Source organism: Centruroides vittatus, unplaced genomic scaffold, assembly GCF_030686945.1.
Source record: "Centruroides vittatus isolate TY-2023 unplaced genomic scaffold, ASM3068694v2 contig_290, whole genome shotgun sequence".
Taxonomy (NCBI): Eukaryota; Metazoa; Arthropoda; class Arachnida; order Scorpiones; family Buthidae; genus Centruroides; species Centruroides vittatus.
In genome coordinates this window covers 1,341,938-1,367,726 of record NW_027121846.1, presented here as the reverse complement: position 1 = coordinate 1,367,726, position 25,789 = coordinate 1,341,938, and the positions used below count along the sequence as shown (strand labels likewise).

The following is a 25,789-nucleotide window of genomic DNA, read 5'->3' as shown; positions in this document are numbered from 1 at the left end:
GGTTTTGGCACTGAGCTAAAGCCAAAGTTCGATTTTTGAACAGTTCAATTTAATGATTCTACCACTGCTTGGAGAATGTCTAAAGTTTCTGCCACTCACTAACCCATGTTGATCAAAAATATAAAGTGCTGTTTTTTTCTTGCCAACCGATCCCTGCTCGGACCATCATACTTCCAGGAGGGTGTTCATTTCGGACATGTAGGGGAATAGCTTTCATTGATTTGGCATAGATATGTCATTTTGCTAGTTAAAGTTTTCTTCACAGTAAACATGTCTTCATTTGAAGAAAATAATTTTCATATTTCTGTACCTCTGCAAAAGACAGCAATGTGAATCAGCCTTTAGTTCTTTTGAGCTTGCATATTTATCATACTTTAAAGCATTAAGCGTGATCACCATTTTATTTGCTAGATGAATGGCTTGGTCTTGAGATGCTCATCTGTAAAGCCAAGTTACTTTGGCATAGATGAGATTTCTTTTTATTCAGCTCTTCACAGCCTTATCCTTCACATGACCACTTCTTGGTCAGTCTTCAATACTGTTAGTTTTTTTGTGACTTAATGGTACAGCAACTTTCTTTTAAACATTTCCAGGTTTCAGCAGATGGCAAATTTCAGATTTCTTCATTTCTGAAAGAAAAGGCTGCAGAATTCTCATTTTCTTTGTTAGTTCCTTCATGGCTAACACAGAATGAAAACTGCAACTTACCTTACATAGAATTTGAAAAACATTCAAACAACAAACAGAACATGTATAAAAATTTAAAAGTTGTAAATATCACAGGTACAAAAAACAAAGGCAAATGTTGTACCAGAACTTAATATATTAGATATATGCATATTCAATCCCCTATTTTCATACAAATAAACTTTTCATTTCAAAGTGAACATTAAAATTATAACAACTTGCATACTATTATTAAAATATGTGAATTTAATCTCTTGCATCAATTCCAAAGAAAGGTAATAGATTATATGACAGTTACTGGAAACTAATCATCTTTAAATTCTTTAAGAGGAGGAATGTTCTGTAAAATATAAAGTTTTTAAATTCATTCTTAAGGAGTTTCAACATTGTTGATCTTGCTATTAAGTGCACTAAAATGATGAAACAGATTCTTCATAGATAATGGAGTTACTCAAAGAGAGGGTATTTTGTGATAATTAAACTAGGAAACTGAGGTGTAAATTTTCATTAAGGAGGAATCTCCATTTATATTAAAACTGTAGCCAAATATCCAATTACAAATATGCAAAATGCATGCATGTAGAACTTCTGTAAGTTTTACAATGCAATTTTGAAAAACAAATTTTTATGTAAAAAAATGCTTTATTACAATTTTTTTAATTTATAAGAATAACAAAAGAAAATTAAAACTTAATTTCAGAATACATATTACTAGCTTTGAATATTTGTCATCATCTGTTTTGAAAATAAGTAATTAAAAATGTAATTGTTTTTAGGATAATTACAATATAATTTAGTAACCTAAAACATAGAATGATTAAGCATTAAAACCAATTCTATTTTTCATTTTAGTTAAACTTTGTCTTCACAATTTCATTGACAGTAAATTTTTGCAAGTCAAATATTCTTATACATTATAAGAAATTATAGGTGTCATAAGAATTCAGCAAGAAATCTATATATTATGAAAAAAATCTGCCATTAGCAACTACTTGTGTAGTCTTTAGTATGGAGAAGGTCTTTGTTACTTACACAAAAATTTGCAAATAATTAAATATCTCAGAATAGTAAAATACAATGTGGCAGTTATGATGGTGATAATTTAACATACTAACCTTCTTCAACACCTGTCACAATTGATGCAAAGTTATCATCCAAGAGAATCATATCAGCAGCTTGTTTACTGACATCACTACCAGCAATTCCCATAGCAACACCTGAAAAATATTTAGAACATTTTAATTTCATTACATTAAGCTTATAGAATATCTAAAAAAATGAACTTGCCAATATCAGCTTTTTTCAAAGCAGGTGAATCATTTACACCATCTCCAGTTACAGCAACAATAGCACCCATCCTCTGACATCCTTCAACAATGATTAATTTCTGTTGAGGTGAAGTTCGAGCGAAGACAATCTCTGTATGATTTATAAGGACATCATCAAGTTGTTCTGAAGTCATCTCTCTCAATTCTCCACCATGAACAACTGCAGCTTTTGCATCCCTATAAATTCAATATAAATTAAAATGCTATTATTTTAAACTGCATATTTTTCTGTATAACTGCCAACCTTTGATTAACTTCTTCTACTGGAATGTTTAATCTTTGAGCAATATCCTCAACAGTTTCATTTCCTTCAGAGATAATGCCCACAGCTTTTGCAATAGCTTTCGCCGTAATTGGATGATCACCAGTTACCATAATAACCTTTGAGAAAAATCAATAAATTTTATGGAATTTCTTATATCTTCCATTTTATAAGAAAGAAAAAAATTTACTTTAATTCCAGCACTTCGGCATTTAGCTACAGCATCAGGTACAGCGGCACGAGGGGGATCAATCATTGAAATTAAACCTAAGAAACGAAGACCATCTAATGGAAAATTTTGTTCATCTGCATCAAAAGGATAACCAGAAGGAAATCTGTCTGATGGAAGTTTATAATCACAGAAACCTGATTTAAAAAAAGTCATTATTTTTTACAAAAACTTATTCCAAAATTAACTGTAAATCATAAATACTGATTATCTACATATCAATATATTGAAAATCTCTAACTGCAGTTGCAAATACATAAACTTAAAACATTATGATTAATCAGGTGAACTAAATAAAAAACATTATTTTTGATCTGTAAGACTAAATATCTGCATCCATAATTTCCAGTATAATAAGTCCTGTTAATATATAGAAAGTACTAGTATACAAAATAAATTTTAAAACATTATGATTTATACTTGCTTTATTGTGAAATTGTTTTGTAAATGTTAAATTAAATAGTGATGATTAATAGACACACACCCAAATTTCAAAATTGTTATTGCTGTGGCTTCATTTTCTAAGTCAAATGCCACAGTTTTGAAAATTTTATAATAATGCTAGTTCATTTTGTATAAGTAACAAATATATATATATTGGGTTGTTTGGAAACTTCATAGCAATTTTCCAATATATTTTATTTATGGAAGAACAAGTTATTTCAATATCAGAAAAAAAAACAATTTTAAAATAAAACAAGTATTTTTGTTTCTAGTAACAATTTAAATTCATAATTATTCTTAAAATTCAAATTTCTGTAAATTCAATATATTTTAATGACCTACCTATAACTCTTTCACCTAAGCCACCAAGTTCTAAATATGCATTATTAAATGCTTCTTTCATTTCTTCATCTAACACTTTTTCTTTATCATTAATGAATATTGTTGAGCATCTATCAAGCACCCTCTCTGGTGCACCTTTCATGCAGAGAAGATAACTAGGGTCAGTAGTATCTTCTGTTTCATGAACAGTTACCTACAGAGAAATTATGTGGATAGCTATTATTATTACATATTCAAAGATCATATGTAATAATATTATTGAAATAAATACTTACATGATATTTATTTGTTGAATTGAAGGGAATTTCACAAACTTTAGGATTTCGCTGGCGATAAGCCATTACATTTGTCATTGCAAGTTCCATACATTTTAAGATAGCTGATTCTGAAGCATCACCAGTGCAATCTCTGTAATAAATGAACAGTTTAAGTATGCGTTAAAATAAAACAACAACAGTAACACCTTATATTAACCTTTTTAAGATGGGAACATTTTCTTGACCAGCTTTAAATTCTGCTCTACTACATAAACATGCTACACGAGATAATGCTTTCCAGCCAGGCGAAGTTTTGTCATACTGGAGTCCTAAAGTAAAATTTCCAATTTACATTCATTAAAAATAAAAAAATAAAAAAATTTTAAATAAATAGAATTACCAGACTGATCTTCTGTTGTATCTGCTTCTATAATTTGATTATCAAACCACATATGAGCTACAGTCATACGATTCTGAGTGAGAGTACCAGTTTTATCTGAACAAATAGTTGAAGTTGAACCTAAAGTTTCTACAGCCTCTAAATTTTTTACAAGGCAGTTCTTAGATGCCATACGTTTAGCAGTCAAAGTTAAACATACCTAAAAACAATAAGTGCAATCCTTAATCCACAATTTAATTAAATTGTACTTGTTTTCTAATTTCCTATGATTCCTATAGTTGCACAATTTGTGTTTGAGAATCATAAATTATACTTGAGATTAAAATAATACTTACTGTAACTGTTGCTAATAATCCTTCAGGTACATTTGCAACAATAATACCAATTAAGAAAATAACAGCATCAAGCCAGTAATATCCCAAAATAAATGCAATGACAAAAAATGAAACACCCAAAAATACAGCAACACCCGTGATAATGTGAATAAAATGAGCAATCTCTCTGGCAATTGGTGTATCACCCATTTCTAAACCAGATGCTAAATTAGCAATTCTACCCATAACAGTCCTATCTCCAGTATTGATAACAACTCCACGTGCAGCACCTGTAATAATAAATTTTATATTCTAATTGATAAATACATATTTAATATGGCTGAAGTTATATTTTTCCACATAGAATTTAATACTACTATAAATATAATATATTTTTAAGCAAGCAGATCAAAACTTAGAAAGCATACAGCAATGTATATATAAATAGCATTGCTAGACCCAATATACTATAAGCTAGACTCCAACCAAATGCCAGATTGTATCGGGCTAGATATGGCTAAATACTAAATAATTATTTAGTATTTAGTTAGCCATATCTAGCCCGATAGGAATTCAGCATTTGGTTGGAGTCTAGCATACAGCAATGCATTAGAGTTATCAATATTCTTTGAAAGACAACTTATTATAAATTAAGAGATTATGTTAATTCATTATTACTTATAGTCTTAAGTTTTTATTTAGTAAATAAATCAAATTAACAACAAAAGTTATGTTAACAATAATTACAATTATTGCAAAAAACAGATTTGGCATTAATTTGTTCTTAAGTCGGACAATGATTTTTATTTATACTGGAAACAAAACTGAACTAAGAAATTAAGTTGATATCTATCTTGAGCAACAGAGAATGAAGTGAATTATTAAAGAAATATTGAAATCAGAAAGTTTTAAATTGACTATAGGAGCTCTTTGAATTTAACTCAAATCCACATTATGTTATTGATAATTTATATTACAACACAATAAAATATATATAATACTAAATTATAAATTTTTAAGAAGTTTTATTATATTTTACATTAAGAAAAAAATATTTCTTACTGGTCAAACTTAAAGTGAAAGTTCATCAAAAAGTAAGTAATTAGGAAAAAAGGTGGTATCCCAAAATGCTTAGTTTTCAAGAGAAAGATTAGTCAAATGCTACAAAAAAAAATTTCTTTTAATCTCTCAAAAAAAATACAAGATACTGTATTTTATTGAAATTTTTTTTGTATAGGTTTTGCTACAGAACAAGTATTTTTATAAAAGTTTGTGTGAACAAATTTCACACAAACCTTTATAAAAGACACCATCAAATTTAGCACACTGTATTTTGTTGTTTTTTTATTTATTTGCAGGACTGCAGAAAATGTAAGATTACTTAAACACAATGTGTCCTATGATAAAAAAGCAAAAGTAACTTCATTTTGATTTACATGAAATTTAGCAATCATCAAAATTAGTTTTTCACTGGTGTCACATACTGTGTTTTGTACAAAAATGTGTCACCTTCGTATGTCCATTCATGATGGGGAAAACATACACACACACAAAATACCTTTAAAATGTATGCTTCCTGTAGTAAAAACCATACACAAAAATTTCAACTAAATATCTTTTATTGTTTGAGAGATTAAAGAAATTTTTGTAGCATTCTCTATCTCTAAGCATTTCTTCATCATCATCATCATCATCATCCCTGGGCTCATTGCCCATTGGTGTCTGATGATGCCTTATCCACTATTTTCTTCCATTTCTCTCTATCCATTTGAGATATGTTAATTAGGGGGGAAAAAAAGCTAGTATTTTTTCAATGTTCTATCACCTCTCAAAGTTAGGCCAATCTTACTAATAATACCCTGTACAGCAACTAAAATCATAAAAATAAAGATTACCTTCCACACAATTGGTAGAAAAAAATGCCAAATTTCTAGTTTCCAATGGATTCTCATTAGTTAATTCAGGAGAACGAGTCTGAGGTTCTGATTCCCCAGTCAGAGAAGAATTATCTACTTTACAACTTTGGGAAGAAATAACTCTTATATCAGCAGGTATTCTATCTCCACCTTTTACTTCAACAATATCTCCTACAACAACTTCTTCAGCAGGAAAGGTAAATTTTTGGCCTTCTCTGATAACAGTTGCATACTAAGAAATAATATATAAAGATTAAAATCTAAAATAAAACAGCACTGCTTTCTTATACATATAAAATTTAAAAATCAAAATATCAAAAAGCTGAATGTAAAAAAGTTCTTTTAAATAGCTAAATTTTTACATAACATATAACATGCAGCTTAATTGCATAATCACAATATACATATTTGCTACAAAAATACCATATTTACTCGCATATACAACAAGGTGTGACTTTAAAGATCAAAATAAAGAAAATTAGATTTGTTAATACAATTCTAATTTTATATCAAATGCATGTAAATGCACACATTGTCCCACAAAAATTACTGGCATTTTGAACATTAAGGAAAAATCTTGTAAAATCGACAACATAATTTGTTCATGCAAAGCTGGACAATCCAGAACCTTTTTTGCCTATTCTTAACAGTTGAATCTACTCTCCGTTGATTACACTTATGAGTTTCTCCAAATTCTGATTTCCAAATAATCATCTGTTTTCACCTGGGAATAAATTTAAAGTTATATCGGGCTCCCGTGTGATTTTGGAATTTTAATTTGGAATTAAATTCATAAGCTTTGCTTTTCTTATTGCTATTCATTTTTAGTCTTCACAATACAAACGAATGATTCAAACGACCTGGATAAAATACTTTTGTTTTTAAACACCATAGGGTGAGTATCTGGAAATAAATGCAAATACATGGTTCACAAAAATTATTGCAAAAACGCAAAGAATCCTTTGCTCGTGCATGTAGAACAACCATGTAAATATTGTGCACATTTTGATGTTAACATTTAAATACAAATGTTGATCTGACAAAGATGAGATTTTAAACTGATTATTTCTTTTTAATTATTTAAAACATAAGATATGATTTTGCTTTAACAAAAATATTTATTGAGCAAACTATTCACAAATTTAGAATTTCCAATTTTAAATTATTATTATTATTATTATAAAAAATTGGTAATTTTTTTTAACTCTACTTACTTGAGGAACCATATTTTTGAAAGATTCCATAATTTTTGAACTTCTTGCTTCTTGGTAATAAGAAAAACATCCAGTAACAATCACAACAGTAGATAAAACTATTCCTAGATATAACTAAAGAAATCAAATATTTTTAATTATTTGTAAATATATGTTTCTCAAAAGAGAAATAGTAAAAAAAACTTTATTCAGAATTTAAATAATATACTGCAAATATAATCATCAATAAATCACTTTTATGATATGAACTTCTAAATAATATTTATCTTTACAGTACATGTTAAAATATTCAAAAAGATTTTTTGTTTACCAATTTCATATATTGCAATTTATATAATCAAATTTTATAAGAAATGATCCTTACATAATTCTCATAAAATGAAAATTTCTTCAATATTGTTCATTATTTGTACACTTAAAATCAAATCCAACAGCAAAAGTTATTTTAATAACCAAACTAATGTTTTTGACAATGTTAATCAGTTATCAAGTTTTAAATATATTCAACAGAAAAATGTAAATTAGAATACCATTTAAAAAAAAAAAAAACATTCTATTGGTTGCAGCCACATTCATCACAGTGGACACACACGTATCAAAACAAATGTCTATATAAAGTTTATGAATGTATGGCATCCATTGATATAGACGAAAAAGGACCATCAAGCCAGTGCAATTGTCTTTGTAATAAATGACTGTTGCTATTTTAATTGCTTTGTAAACTTTTATAGTTTTTCAAGACATTTCATACAAGTCAACTTCCAAGCAGCATGCAAATGCGAGCTTCCTTAAGAGCAACATGAACATTACGTGGCAAAGGGTGATAGTGCATTGGTTGTTAGACCATTTCTAATGGAAGTCATGTGTTCTTTGAGTTAAAAGCTTAATGGATGGGTAATAGTGCCTATGTACTCTCAATTTTTGTTGAATTTGTTAACTACTATAAGAACATAATTTACTCCAGGAAGATGTCTTTTTGTCAGTATGGTTCTTGGTGTTCCTGAGTAAGGTGTTATATAGAGGGGTTCCTTTTATATGTAATGCTAATTTAATTTCCTTGTGAACATCAACTTAAAAAGATCTAGAAAAAAACTCACTAAATTCAAAATAATGGTATATTTTAAAATACAGTAAAACCTGTCTATGGGCACCCACGATTCCTTCAAAAAGTGGTCTTTTAGACAGGTGGTCACCCAATACAGGTAGTGCTGTAATACCGTATTTCCGTATGTATTTTATGCACTTTTTAGCCTTTTCTACTAAACAAAACTCTAGGTGAGCATTTATAAGTGATTTTTTCAATGATAGAGCGATTCAATGATAGAGTGATTTTTTTAATGATAGTATTGGTATTTATTTTTTCTTATCAGATAACTTGATTTACAGAAGTCATCATGATTTTATGACAGATTTAATACCAATATTTAAAAAATGTGCATTATAATCGAGAAAATGCAAGTACTGTATTAATCTTTAAAGTGATCCCTTTTGGGCAGATTCGTCTTTATTTCTATTAAAAAATAATTCTCCATTGGACGAAAATTTACTGACGTAACTAGAATCCTTCAAAAAGTAGCCATTTAGGTAATTTAAGCAGTATGTCCAGTACATCCAGCACATAGCAGCTACATAACAGTTGACATCATCAAACCATCATATCTACAATTTATGCCCGTTCAGCTATAAGATAAAGCTCACTTTGCTAATCATTTTAAAATTCATACTGTCAACAAATTATCAGATTACCTGATTTTTCACAACAATTATAAACATTGTTCCACAACTGCTCAACTGTTGCATAGCTGTTGTGTGCACTGAAAGTGTTCATTGATGTTTCAAAATCAATTTGGTGTAAGCAATTTGTGTTAGTAATATGCATAAAAAAGGAAACTACTAAAATTGATCTTAGTATTTTTATTCATTTTTATTTTTGTAAAATAGAATAATAAAATACATTCTCCTCATTCTCTACACAATTTTACAAGACAAGTATAAATAAGAATAAAACTAACATACACAAACTAATTAATAACCAACTAAATGCAGATCAAAGGCAAACCAAACAAGTTAATAATAAATCTAAATTAAACAGTTTTTTCCTAAAGATTGAATTTATATAGAATTTTCTAATAATAATAATAATAATAATATAATAATAATAATAATAATAACAATTATTATTATTATTATTATTATTTTGTCTACTGATAAAATTGAATTAGATAAAACAGTTGCACAAGTTTTAATCTCAAGATTAATTGCACTTTAATCTACAGAATTAGCCTCAAATGTTTCAAGTGTAATTCTTTGGGATAAACTAATGGCTAAGTTTTCCAACCAATTTTGGGTGGTTAAAATCTATTCTGTAGGTTAGTGAAAAAACAAGATAACAGACCAACTCTGATTCCAATATGTTCTGGTTCCTTGTTTAAACAGTCTAAATAAAAGTTTATACTAATATTAATAATGTTTTTCAAAAGGATCAAATCTTATGTTAAATAAGAATTGTATATTTTAAAACTTTATTTTTAAAAAGTTAGTTTTACATTAAAAAGGTTCAATCCTCAATAAAACTGGGCAAAAATATACAGAGAGAGAGAACACAAATGCTTTTGGTCTATGTCTAAGACCTACTCAGGTTACAATTTTCCAGAGATGGAATTCCACAGGTTTTGATCATCAAAAACAGAATATGCAGAACTCCTCCAGAGAAATTCAAATTTAAAACTGAAGATTGATCAACAGGATGTGCTCAAACATAGTTGTTGTAATGTATTCAATAATGAATTTTTAAGGTAATACAAACAGGTTGGTGTCGGGATCATTTTTAAATTGTGTGTTAATCATTTGATAGTGTATTGTCTGTTATTTTAGAAGTTTTTTGCTTCAAGTCGTCTGCAGTTTCAAGGTTCCTGGTTGGAATAAAAGGATGTAAGATAAAGGACTCAAACATTGTATTACCTTAAAAATTCATTATTGAATTTAATAATCCTGGGCTAAGATGTACAATTATGTTGTAATGTAGTTTTATAATGTCTTATCAAATATGACTTGCATTGCTTGGGAAATCTACTTTTCCTCAAAATTTAAAGGCAGTGGTTTGCCACCCTTTATATGTATCTGATTTGTGCTCAGTTATGAGCACTCTGAGAAAGCTCTTGGTAGAACAAACTGAGCACAAATGAGATACAGATAAAGGGAAGAAAACCACCATCCTCTCAATATACAGGTGACAATGAAATTTGACCTAATTTACAAGCAACTTTGATTAGAACAGCAGCAAACGTGGACCACCGAAGTACTGGAAGTGCTTGAAATTTTTAAAGCAGACATCAAGAATGACATATAAACTTTAAAGAGGAAAAGCAATTTTCTAAGCAATGTAGGCCCTATTTGATAAGACATTATAAAACCACATTACAATATTACATTTGAGCACATCCCATTGGTCAAGCTTTGGTTTTAAATTTGAATTTCTCTGGAGTTCTGCAAATTCTGTTTTTGAACATCAAAGCCTGTGGCATCCCATTTCTGGAAACTTATAACCTGAAGCAAATCTTAGATGTAGACTGAAAGAGTTTGCTTTTTTCTGGACTTTTCATCAGTCTGCTGAGAGTGTTTCAAGGTTAGAGTGTTTTTATTTGTATAGTTTTACATTAGTTGTTAAGAGTAAATCTTACTTTATAAGAATCATCTCATTATAAAGTACATATATTAAAATACTGTAAATATTAATACCAAAAAACAGTAAAAACAAAATGTTTATTAACAGAACAAGATTCTTTTAAATTCTATTTTTCAAATTTTAGCTATTATCTACCAAATCGAATATATATTTTTGTCCAAATTCCAATTTATTCTATGCTTTCATACAATCTTGTTTATTATTGCCCTTGGTAACAATAAGAATTTTTCAGCTAACTGGCTGTTAGGTAACTACCAAATCAAAGTAACTTGTACAAAAAGCATAATTTATTCTTTAGATTAGTAAAATGCTAAACTGGTTCCACAGACAGTTAATTTTATTAGAAAATTCTTGGAAATTCTGTAATCTTGCATCTGCAGGCATATAGGAATGCTACTGGTAATTCAATGATCCAAAACTACAATTTATGGTTATTTTAGTTTATTACATACATAACTAGATGCATTTTGGGCCACCTTGCATTTTATGGTCCCTCATCAGTAACTAAAATTAAGAGCTATGTATGTACAAAATTAATTAAACATAAAAATAATAAAACTGAACATAATAGTAATATCTTATTTTGTATTGAAACAACAGTCTTCTTAAAAATGAAAGTAAGCAAATATGATACACAACATATTTCACCAATACATACAGCAAATGATATGGGCTGATACTGTAAATTAGGTTATGGATGTTTTCTGCAATCATAATAGGCAATTAGTCTTTAAATCATTTTTATGTTTAATTAATTTTGTACTTACACCTAGCTCTTAAGTTTAGTTACTAATGAGGGACTGTAAAATGTAAGGCAGCCCAAAATGCATCTAGTTATGTATGTAATCAACCAAAATAATACAAACTGTAGTTTTGTTTTGTTGAACTACTGGTAGCATTCCTATACACCTGCAGATGCAAGATTACAAATTTCTAATTAAATTTCCAAGAATTTCTAATTGAAATATAGCTGGTATCCCAACAAGAAAGGAGTTATTTTATTGTTTAAATGGTAACTTTCACAACCAACCCTTAACAATATTGTATTTCTAAATGACACAAATACTTTAAATTACTAAATACAAAGTAACAGTTAGACTTACATTATCATCTGGGGGTTCTTCAAATGTGCTAGCTTGAATAGAATATGCAATAAAACAAAGTATTGCGCCTATCCATAAAAGCAACGAAAATCCACCAAATAGATTTTTACAGAATTTCACCCACTCGGGTACCTTTTTTGGTGGTGTTAAAGAATTCGGACCATCCCGTTCATAGATTTCTTTGGCTTGCTGAGATGTCAAACCCTGTAATATTCACAGATAACATTTAGTATCAATATATTACATATAAAAGCAAAATTGAGAAAAAATTAAACTTTAATTTTGAAATATCTTATATATCTGGTAAATATCTATAAATTCAATTCATTTATATTAAAAAGTTTTAATTCCCCTTTTATCATCTTTAATCAAATTTTACTAGCTAGTTTATAAAAATAAGGATATTATTACATTTAATAAAAACATTGTATTGCACCATATCTCTATCTCAATTTTGCTAGCAAATTTGTATGAAATTTTTCCGTAAATAATTTAGCAACTTGCCTAATTTGTAAGAATTGCAATTTATTAAATTTGCATTTATTTATAGATTCAAATTATAATAAAGATTGCAATTTACATTATTTCATTGTTTGTGATTTTGAAATAATGCAATCTTATACTACTAGTAGTAATAAAATTATATGAAAAGGTCACTTAATGCTCTCAGAGTGGAAAGAGGCCTAAGAGTCCCTGATTACTGAACTCCTCAAATAAATAAAAATCCCATGCATAAGAATTTTAAAAAATGCACTTAATATTCATAAAAAGTTGCTAATTCAAAAAAATGTAAAAGATTGCATGATTGATATTTATAGATTGTCTATGTTTTTTGATTGTATTGTACAAATACTAAAAGTTATCCAAATAGTCTAATTCAGAAGAACTCAAGAAAACACTTCTTTCCTCAAATAATGTATACAAATTTCTGCTAAGAAAATAATTATATTGGTCAAAATATTAGTCAATTTTTTCCTAGTTTTAAAGAGGAATAAAATAAAAATGTTCTCAACCTTCCACTTATATTTCAGTCTGATTATTGAAACTGAAACAACTTTAATGTTGTAGAGTTAAACTGACATTAAAATTCAGCGTGCTAAACACCAACCACATTGATTTATTATGCTGCAGTCTGCAAACTGAGGAAGGGAATTGTTTGGCATGACTGCAAACAAATTAGTCAATTTTTCAAAAGCAATTGACTAAACTAAGTCAGCTGTTTTTATTGTATTCAACAGATTCTGCTAGTTTTGATAACTTCCAGAAATTTTATTTTGATGACTCCCATATTACTCTTAGGAGCCTTTACTAATCAAACTATCATCAAAATTTGGAAAACAGTTAATAAAAATTTATAAAAGTGGACTAATGGAAATTATCCTTTTATGACCTGCAGAGTTTGAGAATTTTGTTTGCTTTATTTACATAAATAAATTAAAATAAAATTAATTTTATTTATATTATTTTTAGATTTATAAAACCAAAGACAGTATTATTTCACAAATTGCAAAAATCTTAGAAAAACTATAGCTGACTTCTTAAGTCATTAATTAAAAAAGAAATTTGTTCTACACCTAAATAAGAACTCAACCTGCATAGTTTTAGTTTTTATTCATTAGTATAGCTAGAGGCATTTGTTAATTTGAAATTCTTAACTGAATGTTTTAAAGAAAAAGCTAGATTTAATTTTGGCTATGGTGGGGTATTTAAGTCCTTTATTTTGAACTTTTTTGACTAAAAATTTTTTTATAAAATTAATAAATAGCATCAATTATTTTCCTATTTGCAAGAGATATAACTGAAATAACAGTTTTCTTTAACATTATATAGATGCTATTATTATTATAGGGAGAAAGTATTTATAAATAAGTCTTTTTGTACACTAATTCAAACTGATTTGTTTGTAGAGATTAATCAATTTTTACATATATAATTAAATGTTCTTTTTTAATATTGACTAGTAAAGTAATTTGCTTAGCCTTTATGCATATATAGTCCTGTGTTAAATCTGAAAACATTAAAATAATGGCATTTCTACACACGTATTTATGCACAGTGAGATACAGCTCTTTCTTGCAAATATAAAAACATTTGTAAGTAATCAGGCAAAAAAAAAAAAAAAATTCAATTATCTTTATAAGATTATTTTATGCTGTATAAATGGTTTTTTAACAGCATAATTATTAAAAATAATTTTGATAGAATAATAACAGAAATGTAAAGAACCAGTACTAAAATTCTTAAAATAATATCTTTAAGATCAGACTAAAAAGGATAACTGAAAATATAATTTTATTCTTTAAAATGCAAAATTAAATTATACAATGGGATCAATTATTTATTTAAAATTAATTAAAAATATAAAACTAATTCTAAAAATTTTTAAAATATTTTTAGAAGTATAGTTATATTATAATATAAAATGTATTTTTAATCAATTTTATATAATTTTATTATTTTTGATATGAAAAATAAACCATATTAAAATAATATTTCCAAAATAAAATTTTTGCAATAGATAATTCGAGATACTAAAGCATAAGTAAATAAAAACACAGCTTTAAGTTTGATATAGCATCCTGAAATTTCCATAGGAAAAAAAAAAAATTCTATGTATATAATAATTTATGTAAATTGTAAATATATATGCATTTTTAACTGAAAAATGATAAAAGAATTCTGAAAATAATGAGATTTTTTGAAAAAAATAGTCAGGAAAGAATTCAAAAAATTTAAGATAGTTGTCACAAAACATTGTCACTATTAAAGTACACTAAAAATTTTTTAATTTACATGAAATTTACATTAAAATTTTCATATAAATTTAAAAATTTTTTTAAATAAAAAATTTAAAGTATTTCTTACATTTTCAGGATTGGTTCCTAATCGAAGGTACAGCTCTTCAATGGGAATTTTGTGTTCATCCTAGAAAAACACACATTAAGTTTTTTAATATATGAAAAAAAAATTACAATATATAATATACATCAAAATAATTAGAATATTTTAGAATTAAAATTCAATTGTTATAATTGTTCAAAAATTTATTTAAGCACTTATATCAATATTCATATATAATCATGCTTTTTAGATTAAATAAAAGTTTGAACTTCTTTTATTTCTAAATATTTCATCATAATTTCAAAATGTAAAAAATTTACTACCAATCTGCAATAAGTAAAAAATATCAATGCTTTTGGCACATTTCTATAAACTAAATATAAATTCACAGAAAAAAATTTTATGCTTACATTTACTGTTAACTTTTTAAAAATTTAAATTTCACATCTGACTAAGATTTTTGATGATTGCTTTAAGTGTATTTTCCACTTAAATAAATTTAAATAAAAGGTATTATGAAAAGGATTATATATAATACTAGATATGAGATGCATAATAGCAAGCTCTCATGATTTTCAGTGAAAACAACATCACAGAACAAGTAATCTTATTCTGAACTACTGAGTATTGAAACAGATTATTACCACCTATCTAATATTTTGAACAGTCAGCTAGATTTTTTTTAATTAATCAAAAAGTGATTTTTATATTCCATTGACTTTATATGGGTTGAGAATCCTTTTAATGAAAATTCCAAAAAGTCAAAACTTCAAAACCAAGTTTTTTATAGTACTGACATGATATTACCAATGCAAAATTCCACAAATCATTCAGAATGTTCCACTGTTGATTTTCTGTTTGACAACCAGAATGATTTTCTGGAATACCTCATTAAAAATGGCTGACGATAATTTACATAGTAAAAATACACTGAAGAATACAAAAAAAGTTTTGCCCTTACAATCAGTTGTCTAAGTTGCTATTGGCAAACATAAAACAAAATTGGTATTCTTGAAACCGTGTTTTCTTATATGTTGAGCATCAAACACAAGACCGAGGTAAAGGGAGGTCAACTAATAGAAGTGGAAAAGTGCAAAGTGTTTAATAAATAACACGGTCTTGTGTTTGATGCTCAACAATAAAACAAAATCTTCACTTACAAAGACAATCTTTTATTGCTGACTGTCCTTACCCTTGGCCATCTTTAATGAACTTTGTTTCAATTTATGGTATTGTCATCAGAAGACATTTTTAACTAATTTACAGTTTTTTTAGAGATATAAACTCAAATAAAAGGTTGTATGTAGGTGAAAGGTGAGTGCACGATGTTTTTTGGTGTATGTGTTTGTCAATGATGACTGAGACAATGGATTGTTAAGAAAATTTATTTTTTGTATTTTTCAAATCAGAAACAAATATTCTAAAATCCAAAACACTTCTGGCCAAAAACATTTCAGATGAAGGATTCTCAGCCTATATCTGAAGTCATTGCCATATTTCATTCACATCATGTATGATCTGTTAGAGTCTAGTCTAATCAAAATGTAGCTTGAAATATAGGTTTTAGATATTTGGTAACAAATGTTACAGAATTTAAAAACTTAAGCATGAAATTTCATAAATTGAAAGATTAATTTCATGCTTATTCCTTTGTTTCACACAGAATTTGATTCAAAGTTTTATTTCTAAATATAAATTTAGATAAAGCATACAATAAATTTTGAAAACTTGTATTGCTGTCTTAAGTTATCTTTTAATAATAATTCTTTTAAACAAATACTTCAAAATTTCAATTTCAAAAATAATCTAAACTATATTATCAATATCAACAATCTAAAATCTCTTCTGTAGAAGTTTACTTTTTATTTAATGTTTAAAAAATAGTCAGCATTCTGAAAAATAAAGTCATCCATATTTAATTCAATTCTAAATTTAAAAAAAAAAAATTACTACTTAAAAACTGGACTTAAAAAAAAAACTATTTTGTTTAATTATTTTAAAATAGCAATCACTTACTTCCTCTAGAATACAAATTTTTTTTACAAGATATTAAAAGGTTTATTTTGCGAATTTTAATTTTTCTAATTGTAAATTTAGAGTATTTCCAAAAACCACAGGTATTTTCCTGTCTTGTGTTTATTAATTTTGTATAACTAACATTTAAAAACAAATTTCTTTTTAACATTTTTTGCCTTATGTTTGTTTTACCCCTTTGCTTTCTAGACATAACTCCACAAATTTCTTTCACGTTTTCTAATATTTACCAAGCTATTTTGAAACTAGCAGTCTCATATTAGCCATAATTTAATTCCATCTATCTTTTATATTAACCCATTATTATACTTTACTTAATGCTTCTTCCATCTTGTCTTGAACATTTACTACAATAATTCAAGAAAAATAAATTCCAGAACAATGGCATATTTCTTTTATTGTTGCAATTCCTGAAGGAAACCCTATTGTATAGTCCTATATCTTTGCATCTAGGCTGAAAATTTTTCATCTATGATTTTATTTACTATCCAGTTGTAATCAGATTAAACTCTATTCAAAACTACATCATCTGATTTCAATCTACCATTGCTTAGTTTCTACTCAACTTAAAATAGTTAAGAATTTGAGTAAAAATTTTATCTACATTGTGTACACAGATATCAATCAAGTATTTGATTCAGTTATAATTTTCTTCTTACTCTACTAGAACATTTAAGTGACCATTTTAAATGTTACCTTTACTGTTTTAGCTTGATTACAATAATAATACTAAAATCATTTAATGTTAAACTAAAAGACTTCATTTTGCAATTTCTTGCCTACATGTGGAACCCTGTCAGGAATCTGTTTTACATAATCTTCTGTCACTTAATACCAGGAATAGCAAGATAATCTTCAATTATAGCTTATACTGACCTAAAAATCATTTATTCCAATTCTAACTTTACAAGCTGATTAATATTTTACTTACCTCCCTTAAGTGTTTCAACCTTAAAATTATTCTATCCAAAACAGTATCTGTGTGTGTTGCCATTTGCTATTATGTAATCTAAATTATCTTATATACCTTTTATATCTTATGGGCAATACATTGTTTATCCTTATAATGACCTAGTTTTTATTGAAAATTATTGTTTAGTTTCAAACACCTTATTAATAAAATAGTAAAAACTTTCAGCTATCAGAAGAGGAATATGATGATGACAATGTAACTTAATTTCACTATGTTCAGTTTTTAGTTCTTCATCACTAAAAATTTAGTCTATAATAAGTTTTATGGACTAAATTTTTCAATTCAAATGTATAAATTGAAATATCAAATGGTTTTACAAATGACATGTTTTTTCTTTTTTGGCTAAGTGCTGCTGTGGAAAATATACTTACGTGTGTTTTTCTCTTCATTACAAAAATATTTAGAAATGTAAATTCAATATAATTTTTGATTTCTACTTATTTATATTATTGTTACTGATATTTTCTAAATACATATTCTTAATTTATAAGTTAAATATTAATAAATCTAAATGAATAAATGTAATGCTAGTTTTTGATTCTATTAACTAGTAAAAAATTTTAACTTTTAAATATTTATATTGATTACTTTGTTAATCAATGCTTTTACCACAACCATTTAAAAAAATATTAGTAATATACTATATATTTTAAAAAATAGTATTATCTACTAAACTCAAATAATCCATACACTTTTTAAAAAAGTTAGGGTGTACAGTTTATTCAAAGTACAGAGTGTTTATAATTAAAGTTCCACTTTGAAATGTCCATAAAAAGAAAACTACTGGACAGAATGTTATCAAACTTGGTAATAGTGTACAGGACATCATGGGTTTTTATTTTCTGCGAAAAAAAAAAAAAGTTTAAAAACTCATCACGAACGGAAAATGGCATTGTATGCAATACTGTTAAACGAAATAAAACATGAAAAATGTTTTTTATCATTTCTAAAATGTGTTACAAAGCTTGTTCTGAAAGCAAGTTAAATTGCATTACTGTGTTCTCAACAGTAGCTCTTAGCATATCAGGAGGAATTTAACTTGCTTTCAGAAAATGGTGGATGTCACATTGAACATGCTTTGTAACATGTTTTAGAAACAATTAAAAACATTTTCAACTGATGTCTTCATGTCTTATTTCATTTAACAATATTGCTTACAGCACCATTCCCTGCTGGTGGTGAGTTTTTGAACTACTTTTGTTTTTTGTGGGAAATAAAATCCCATGACATCCTGTACACTATTACCAAGTTTGATAACATTCTGTCTAGTAGTTTTCATTTTATGGCCATTTCAAAATGGAACTTTAATTATAAACACCCTATAAATCTGATAAACTGCAAAGCTGAATAATCAGTCTACAGCAATGCTGATTCTTGATAGTTTATGGACATACATTAATGTAGAAAAAGCTCTGCAGCCCTAAAAAACTGATCAGGTAATCATTCCTGGAGCAGATACAGTCATAAGATCTTTTAAAGAATGGAAATTTAAAAACACCTGAACACCCATTTTTTATAATATAGTTTATTAATTTTTACAATATAACTGTAAGATAATAGGCCTAAGAAAGAACCAAACAGGTACAAAATTTTATTTAATTTTTCAATATTTTCCAAACAGAGGTTAAACCTCTAAAATTGCCCTTGTTACAGACTTGCATTGAAGGACTATTATTTGTAGGCTTACCATAATATTTTTTCTCAAACTGGGAAAAATTTTGAGAAAATACACAAAACAAAAAATAAATCAGTACCTTTAAAATATGACAATATATTTGAGAAAGTTCCTTCTGCTGCTACTAGGCCTGCCTTATGTTTCACACATTTTAACTGATTTTTAATGTCCAAATGCCCACCACAAGTTACTGAAAATTCTGAAAAGCACAGTTCACATTTCACTTTGTCAATATGATCACAAACTTTTTTCAAAAATGGATAATCCTTTTTAAATTCATCAGTAAACACACTGTTTCTTTTTGGCATTTTGGAGATTAAATTAATTTAATGTACAGTATAGTACAAAATAATCACAAATGCTGACTAGCAATTTGAACTCAACTAAGATAGATCATTCGCAACAATGTCATGGCCACCATAAGTTTACTTTGACAACTCTAATTGAAACAAAATATCTAAAAACTGAAATAAAAATATCTGGATCTCATAGGCTACATGCTATTGTAAATTCTGTGAAAAAATATTTGGATGAAAAAATAAAACATCTAAATTCATTAGGCCACATGCTATAAATTTTGGGGGGGAAAAAAATCTAGACAACATTAAAAATACTGTACTTATATCTAGATACAAAATATTTAGATGGGCAACAGTGAGTGTAACAAAGGGGATATTTTCGTTGCCAAATCCCCATTTTACCTGAGGCTATACTATTTTTACTTCTTGTATATTCAGCACTTAAAATTTTACCAAATAGTTGGGACAAATTGTCAAACTGGCTGGGATGCAGGTACCACACTGTCAAAGCAAGACATCTGGTAATCCTAATCATTTGTGCTGTGACCCAGTTATCTGTATTAATAAGCTGTTCAAAATTGCTTCAAAGGATCAATACACTCAGTGAATGAAAAGGAAACATTTGCATATGCCATCAGGAAAGATAAAGTAATTGGACATTGAGATGAATACTGCCTAAGCACAGATATCACCATAGTTTTCAGTGGAAAGTTTAATCGCAGCATACAGCAGAACCTCTCAAAGACCATCAGTTATCCAGACTGACCTAGCTATATTTTCAAAATGAAATTCTGTACCATTTAGCCAGAGAAAAAAAATTTTATGTATCACTTAGTCTTACATTAGGTTACCAAATATATAATGATAGACAAAACATTTTGGCATAATCTACAATAATATTTACAAGATAAGAAAACACAGTGGTCTGTGGATCAATAATTAGAGAACCATTTGTCTATGGCATTTCAAATGTGCTCAACAGCTCAGATGACGATTTTACTTTGGGGCAATGATTCAGACATTAGTTGTAATGACAACAACAAAGATAATTAGTCATTCATAGAGATACTCATAATGCTATAGCTTTCAGACTATACAATCACACAGTTTATTGTGTTAATAATACCATAAATTAGTGAAGTTTAACAAGTAATTGGTCAAGTTTTTTATTATTATAGTCAAACTATGTTTATACATTTCTCAATCACATGTTTTTCAAATTTTACACTATTTTCTGCACAGCACTTTCTCCATTATAACACTTAAAGTTATAGACTGTAAGTCAAGCACTTACAAGTGAAAAACATTACACTTCAGTTATATGTTTTTCACTTATAAGATTTTGTACTTGTGTCATTTTTTTTGTACCCTACAGCACTTTCTCACTTAAGCATTATTTATCTTGAAATTAAAAAATTTAAAACAATTATTAAAAAGTGAAGAAGTCAATTATGTACTCACTTCAGGTTTATCCACAGTGACAGCAAATTGCCAGCAAATGCAAAAAAAACAGGGCAGCTAATACATAACATGTGGTGGCATTTCTAATGAATTTTCCCATTCAGTAAATCACTCTTCTAATTCAACATTTTAAAAATTTTCACTTTTCCTGTTTTGTAGTGTGAACCAATTTCACTAGCAATTTCACTTTCCAGTTTCTCATTTGTTTTCACTATTTGCTACCTGGGTGAGCTAACCTTTGGGATGTCCTTTTTGTTCTTTCACAACTGATGTCACATACTGTACCACTTTGTAATAATCATTAAAAAAAAACTAGTAACAATAAAACAGTCAATTTTTTAAAAAGTATGATTGAATTTCACACTAAGTTTTCCTTTTATATGTTGTTCAATATATTTAGCCTACATATAGAATTTCTTTAAGTATTATACCTACAAATTCTGTTTAGAGTGTTAATTTATGCCACACCATATTTTTGTAATGATTGCTTTTGGAATGAATATAAAGTAGTTTCCCTTGTAGATTTTTCTCAGTTCTCTTGAAAAACAAACAGGATTCAACTGTATTATTTTTTCCTTACTAATATATTAAAAAAGGGTTGAATAGTTACTCAAGGACACAAATTATTTACGTAAATACATTACCTTTTTTAATATGATGAACATATTCATAAATTTTATCAATTGAAGATTGTTATGCTTTCCTATTTACTTTTTATTATAAATTTCATTTCCTATTGAATAATTTTTATTATTTCCTTAATTCAGTTAAATGTAGAATATAGACTATTATAATAATCCATTAAAACAATTTCTATATTTGAGATTAATGTTTTTAATTTGATTTTTCACTTTCTTACATTTAAAATAAAAATTGAATTGAAATAATAACTATATTTTATCTTTTAATCTAATATTAAAAACTTAAAAATTATTATTTACCATTGACACTTCCTGCTTAAGATCTTCCATGTCAGCCTTCTTTTTATTCTTTCCCACTAACTTCCTTCTCTTTGACTTAGGTCGACCATCAGGAGTTCTTCCATCATCAGGTACAGTCGGTGTGACAGCCACCCGATAACTGTCGGATCTCCCATACTGTTAAAAAAAATTCATAAATTATTAAATAATGCATACTCAGCTATACTTTTTAGAAGCTGTAATAAAATTTACAAGTACAAGCAAATTTTAAAATAATCACATAAATGAGGAAAAGGTTAGTTTGAGATTACTATCTACACATTCTACCTAACTATGAGGAAATAGTAGAGATTTCCTTTTTCCAACAATTGTTAATTATCCTAGATCCTTGTAAATGAGGATCTAGAAAATTACTTATTATTATATTAAATGTATTTTAAATTAACAGTTAAAAAAATTCTCATCCATCTATACAACTCTTGAAAATGTACAATACAACAAAAATATTAAAAACTAATATAATTAGATTATTAGATTAATTAATATAAAATGTGTGTGTTGTGATAACTTTCTTAGGTAACTTATCTAGAGAAAGAAAGAAAAATTGTACTAAGAAGAAATTATTTAAATTTTATTACAGGGAAAAAATGTAACTATCATTAAATAATTTATTGATACTATAAAACTGTTCAAATAGAAAAGCCAAAATTTTAGCCAATCCATTCTTCTAAATTTTCCATAATGGCATAAAAATGAAACAATCTAATTGCTGCTTAACAATTATTATTTTTCTATAGTTAAAACTTCATAGATTTTATTTGAAAAGATTTGAATTTTTGTCTATCCTTACTGAAATTACTTGAAAAATGAAAAGTGCCAACTATTTTTAATTACAAATTCATTTGATAAAAATTTGAGTATTAGAAGGAATTCATTCAACATTTTAAAAAACCATCACCATCTGATTAAATAATAGCTGAAAATGTTTTTGTTGCATTAAATTATCCAGTTGCTGGTTTAAACAGTAACTGGATAGTTTAATGCATTTAATATTGTATGACTGGAAGCAAAAGAAATGTTAACTAAATGTTACATAACATCTAGTATTTGGTAAATAAATTCATATTTAATTTCTATGTCAATCAAAAAATATGAGGTGATATCAAAATTATTTTGGACTGATGCCATAAAAAATTCAAATCTTATAACCTAATTCTCATCATCACTATCAAAGTAGTTCCCTTGTATATGGTTAACCAAATTTCAGAATTTCAAGTATCACCTGTGATACTTTGATATATTTAATAGTTCAAAACAATGCTCTTTTATCTCAATTTTATTTTTGGAAACAGGTTACAGATGTCTCCCACCCTCTGTCAAATTTGGCCAACAGTCATGTTGTTTTTGCCCAAAAACTGTCATGCTTTACCACTAACAAAGCAACAAGTTTTTATCTTGGCAAAGATTAGGGTGATATCTTCTCACATCTTTGCATAATCTCCATAAAACATCACAATAGAAGTTGGAATTCACAGTTTAACTAGCTGGAACAGATATATTTTATCTACAATTTCCTTGATGACAAAGAAAATTACTATGCTCTTGCACATTGCTCTTCATCTATGTAGCCTTGTTATTTCAACAAGTCTGGACATTTCCATCGGGATAGTTGTGCTTTATCTCCAGTTATAACCATTAACCAAGCTCTGACCAATGACCATAAACAAGAAAGTTTCATCCTCTGAGGAGAACTGAAGAATTCAGTGCAGACTTCAATGCATTTTTGTATTTGGTCACTCAAGCCTGGGGACAAATGTGATTATGATGCAGTGCTTGTCCCATAACCAAGTTCTACCTCCTTACAAAGATCATGAATGGTCTAACATGGATTCAGTTCTCATGAATGAGCTGCTGAATTTTTTAAACATTTCAAAGAGCTGTGCTTGTTGCAGACCTTCCTGTATGATCATCACTGTCAACCAATGTTCAACCTGTCTAGAGCTATGCATGCTACTAAATCACATGTATGACCAAGCTATTTTCATCAATTACTTATTAAGTCATTGCCAGAGTCTGTTGCATTTTAACCAAGTTTTGCACAAAATCTGATGTAAAGTTGCTGTTCCTTTTTAGATCCATCTCGAAAATTGCCAGATAATGACCACATGAAAACAATCATCACTAATCACTACTACGCCTAGATCTACACAAATAGCACACTGACTCAAACGTGCTACTAGAAATATCAAAAGGTTATCACCTATTGATACATTTTGGTACTAATTGCTTTAGACAACATGGCTCCAATCCAGAATATTTTGAACACACAAGTTCCTCATATATAATGAACATTTTATAACATCCTCAATCTCAAAGAAATGTGAATGGCTTATATTTTGATAACTATTTGGAAATTTTATCTTTAAAGAATTAGTTAAAATATGAAAAGTATGAGGACTTCCTACTTGACTAAACTAAAAGAAACCAGATGAAGAAATATTAGGATAAATAAAACTGCCTGTAGAAAAGTATTTTAGCAGAGCCTTCACGGAAAGGATCTGAGGAAGTGTGTTTGTTATTAACGCCTGTGATTTTATATTAAAATCATAAATCCAGCTTAATATTTTTCTTCTTTGGAATGAAAGAATAAATGTTAATGAATTTTGATGCATAAACAAAATACAGAAATTGTTTATTAAATAAATAATTACATTACTTACATGCACACTGTTATAACAAAATTATTAAAATAAAATTTAAACTGAAAAAATTATCAAATAAGCCTAAGAGTAGCCTAAAACTTGCCTTATGCATTACAGCAATCATTTGACATTAATATCAAATATGTATTATTCAGATAACATACTAAAATTCTATCAGATATCTGATTCCATAGTATTTTAATAATTACAAATATACTACAGATACAATATACTACAGAGTTTGTAATAAACTAGCTGGGTAGCTAGTTTATTACAAACTCAGAAATTCATCACAGTTAAAATAATGCAGTTTCAAAAAATTCTTTTGTCTTCAGTTACAACTTTTGATTGGCTATAATAATGCTCTTTGAAACAAACTTGCAGCAACATACATTATATGCAACCATTTGAGGAAACACTGATTTTTGACACATCCTGCTTCAGGAAAGTTTTCCTCTTAGTTTTTATTGAGGAAAGTATTCCTCTTAGTTTTTATTTTTATTTTGAAAGAATTCTATTTGCATTACATTCTATTTCCAAACCGTCAAAGAACCTGACGAAGATCTCTGAGGAGAATCAAAAACGTTAGTTAGTTGGTTGTTAATTTTCGTATTGGGTACCGGAAATTTAAAAGTCTTAAGAAGTTATATTGGATTTTAGATGTACCGGTATGAGGACTGTTTTCTATTGAGAGGAATGCATG

At 27.6% G+C, this 25,789-nt stretch overlaps 1 protein-coding gene across 2 annotated transcripts in view; it reads right to left on the bottom strand.

Annotated features, from left to right (window-relative positions):
- Positions 1–25,789, bottom strand: part of LOC136972377 (sodium/potassium-transporting ATPase subunit alpha-like) — a 54,526-nt gene that overhangs the window by 15,902 nt on the left and 12,835 nt on the right. For both annotated transcript variants that reach the window (XM_067266947.1, XM_067266946.1), the window contains exons 2-15: positions 22,406–22,561; positions 15,047–15,106; positions 12,182–12,385; positions 7,394–7,507; positions 6,159–6,411; positions 4,285–4,553; positions 3,950–4,148; positions 3,767–3,878; positions 3,568–3,700; positions 3,293–3,485; positions 2,468–2,643; positions 2,260–2,396; positions 1,975–2,192; positions 1,803–1,904 (exon numbers count right to left, since the gene is read on the bottom strand). In XM_067266947.1, coding sequence (XP_067123048.1) covers positions 1,803–1,904; positions 1,975–2,192; positions 2,260–2,396; positions 2,468–2,643; positions 3,293–3,485; positions 3,568–3,700; positions 3,767–3,878; positions 3,950–4,148; positions 4,285–4,553; positions 6,159–6,411; positions 7,394–7,507; positions 12,182–12,385; positions 15,047–15,106; positions 22,406–22,561 — 2,326 coding nt within the window. The remainder of the gene's footprint in view (positions 1–1,802; positions 1,905–1,974; positions 2,193–2,259; positions 2,397–2,467; positions 2,644–3,292; positions 3,486–3,567; positions 3,701–3,766; positions 3,879–3,949; positions 4,149–4,284; positions 4,554–6,158; positions 6,412–7,393; positions 7,508–12,181; positions 12,386–15,046; positions 15,107–22,405; positions 22,562–25,789) is intronic.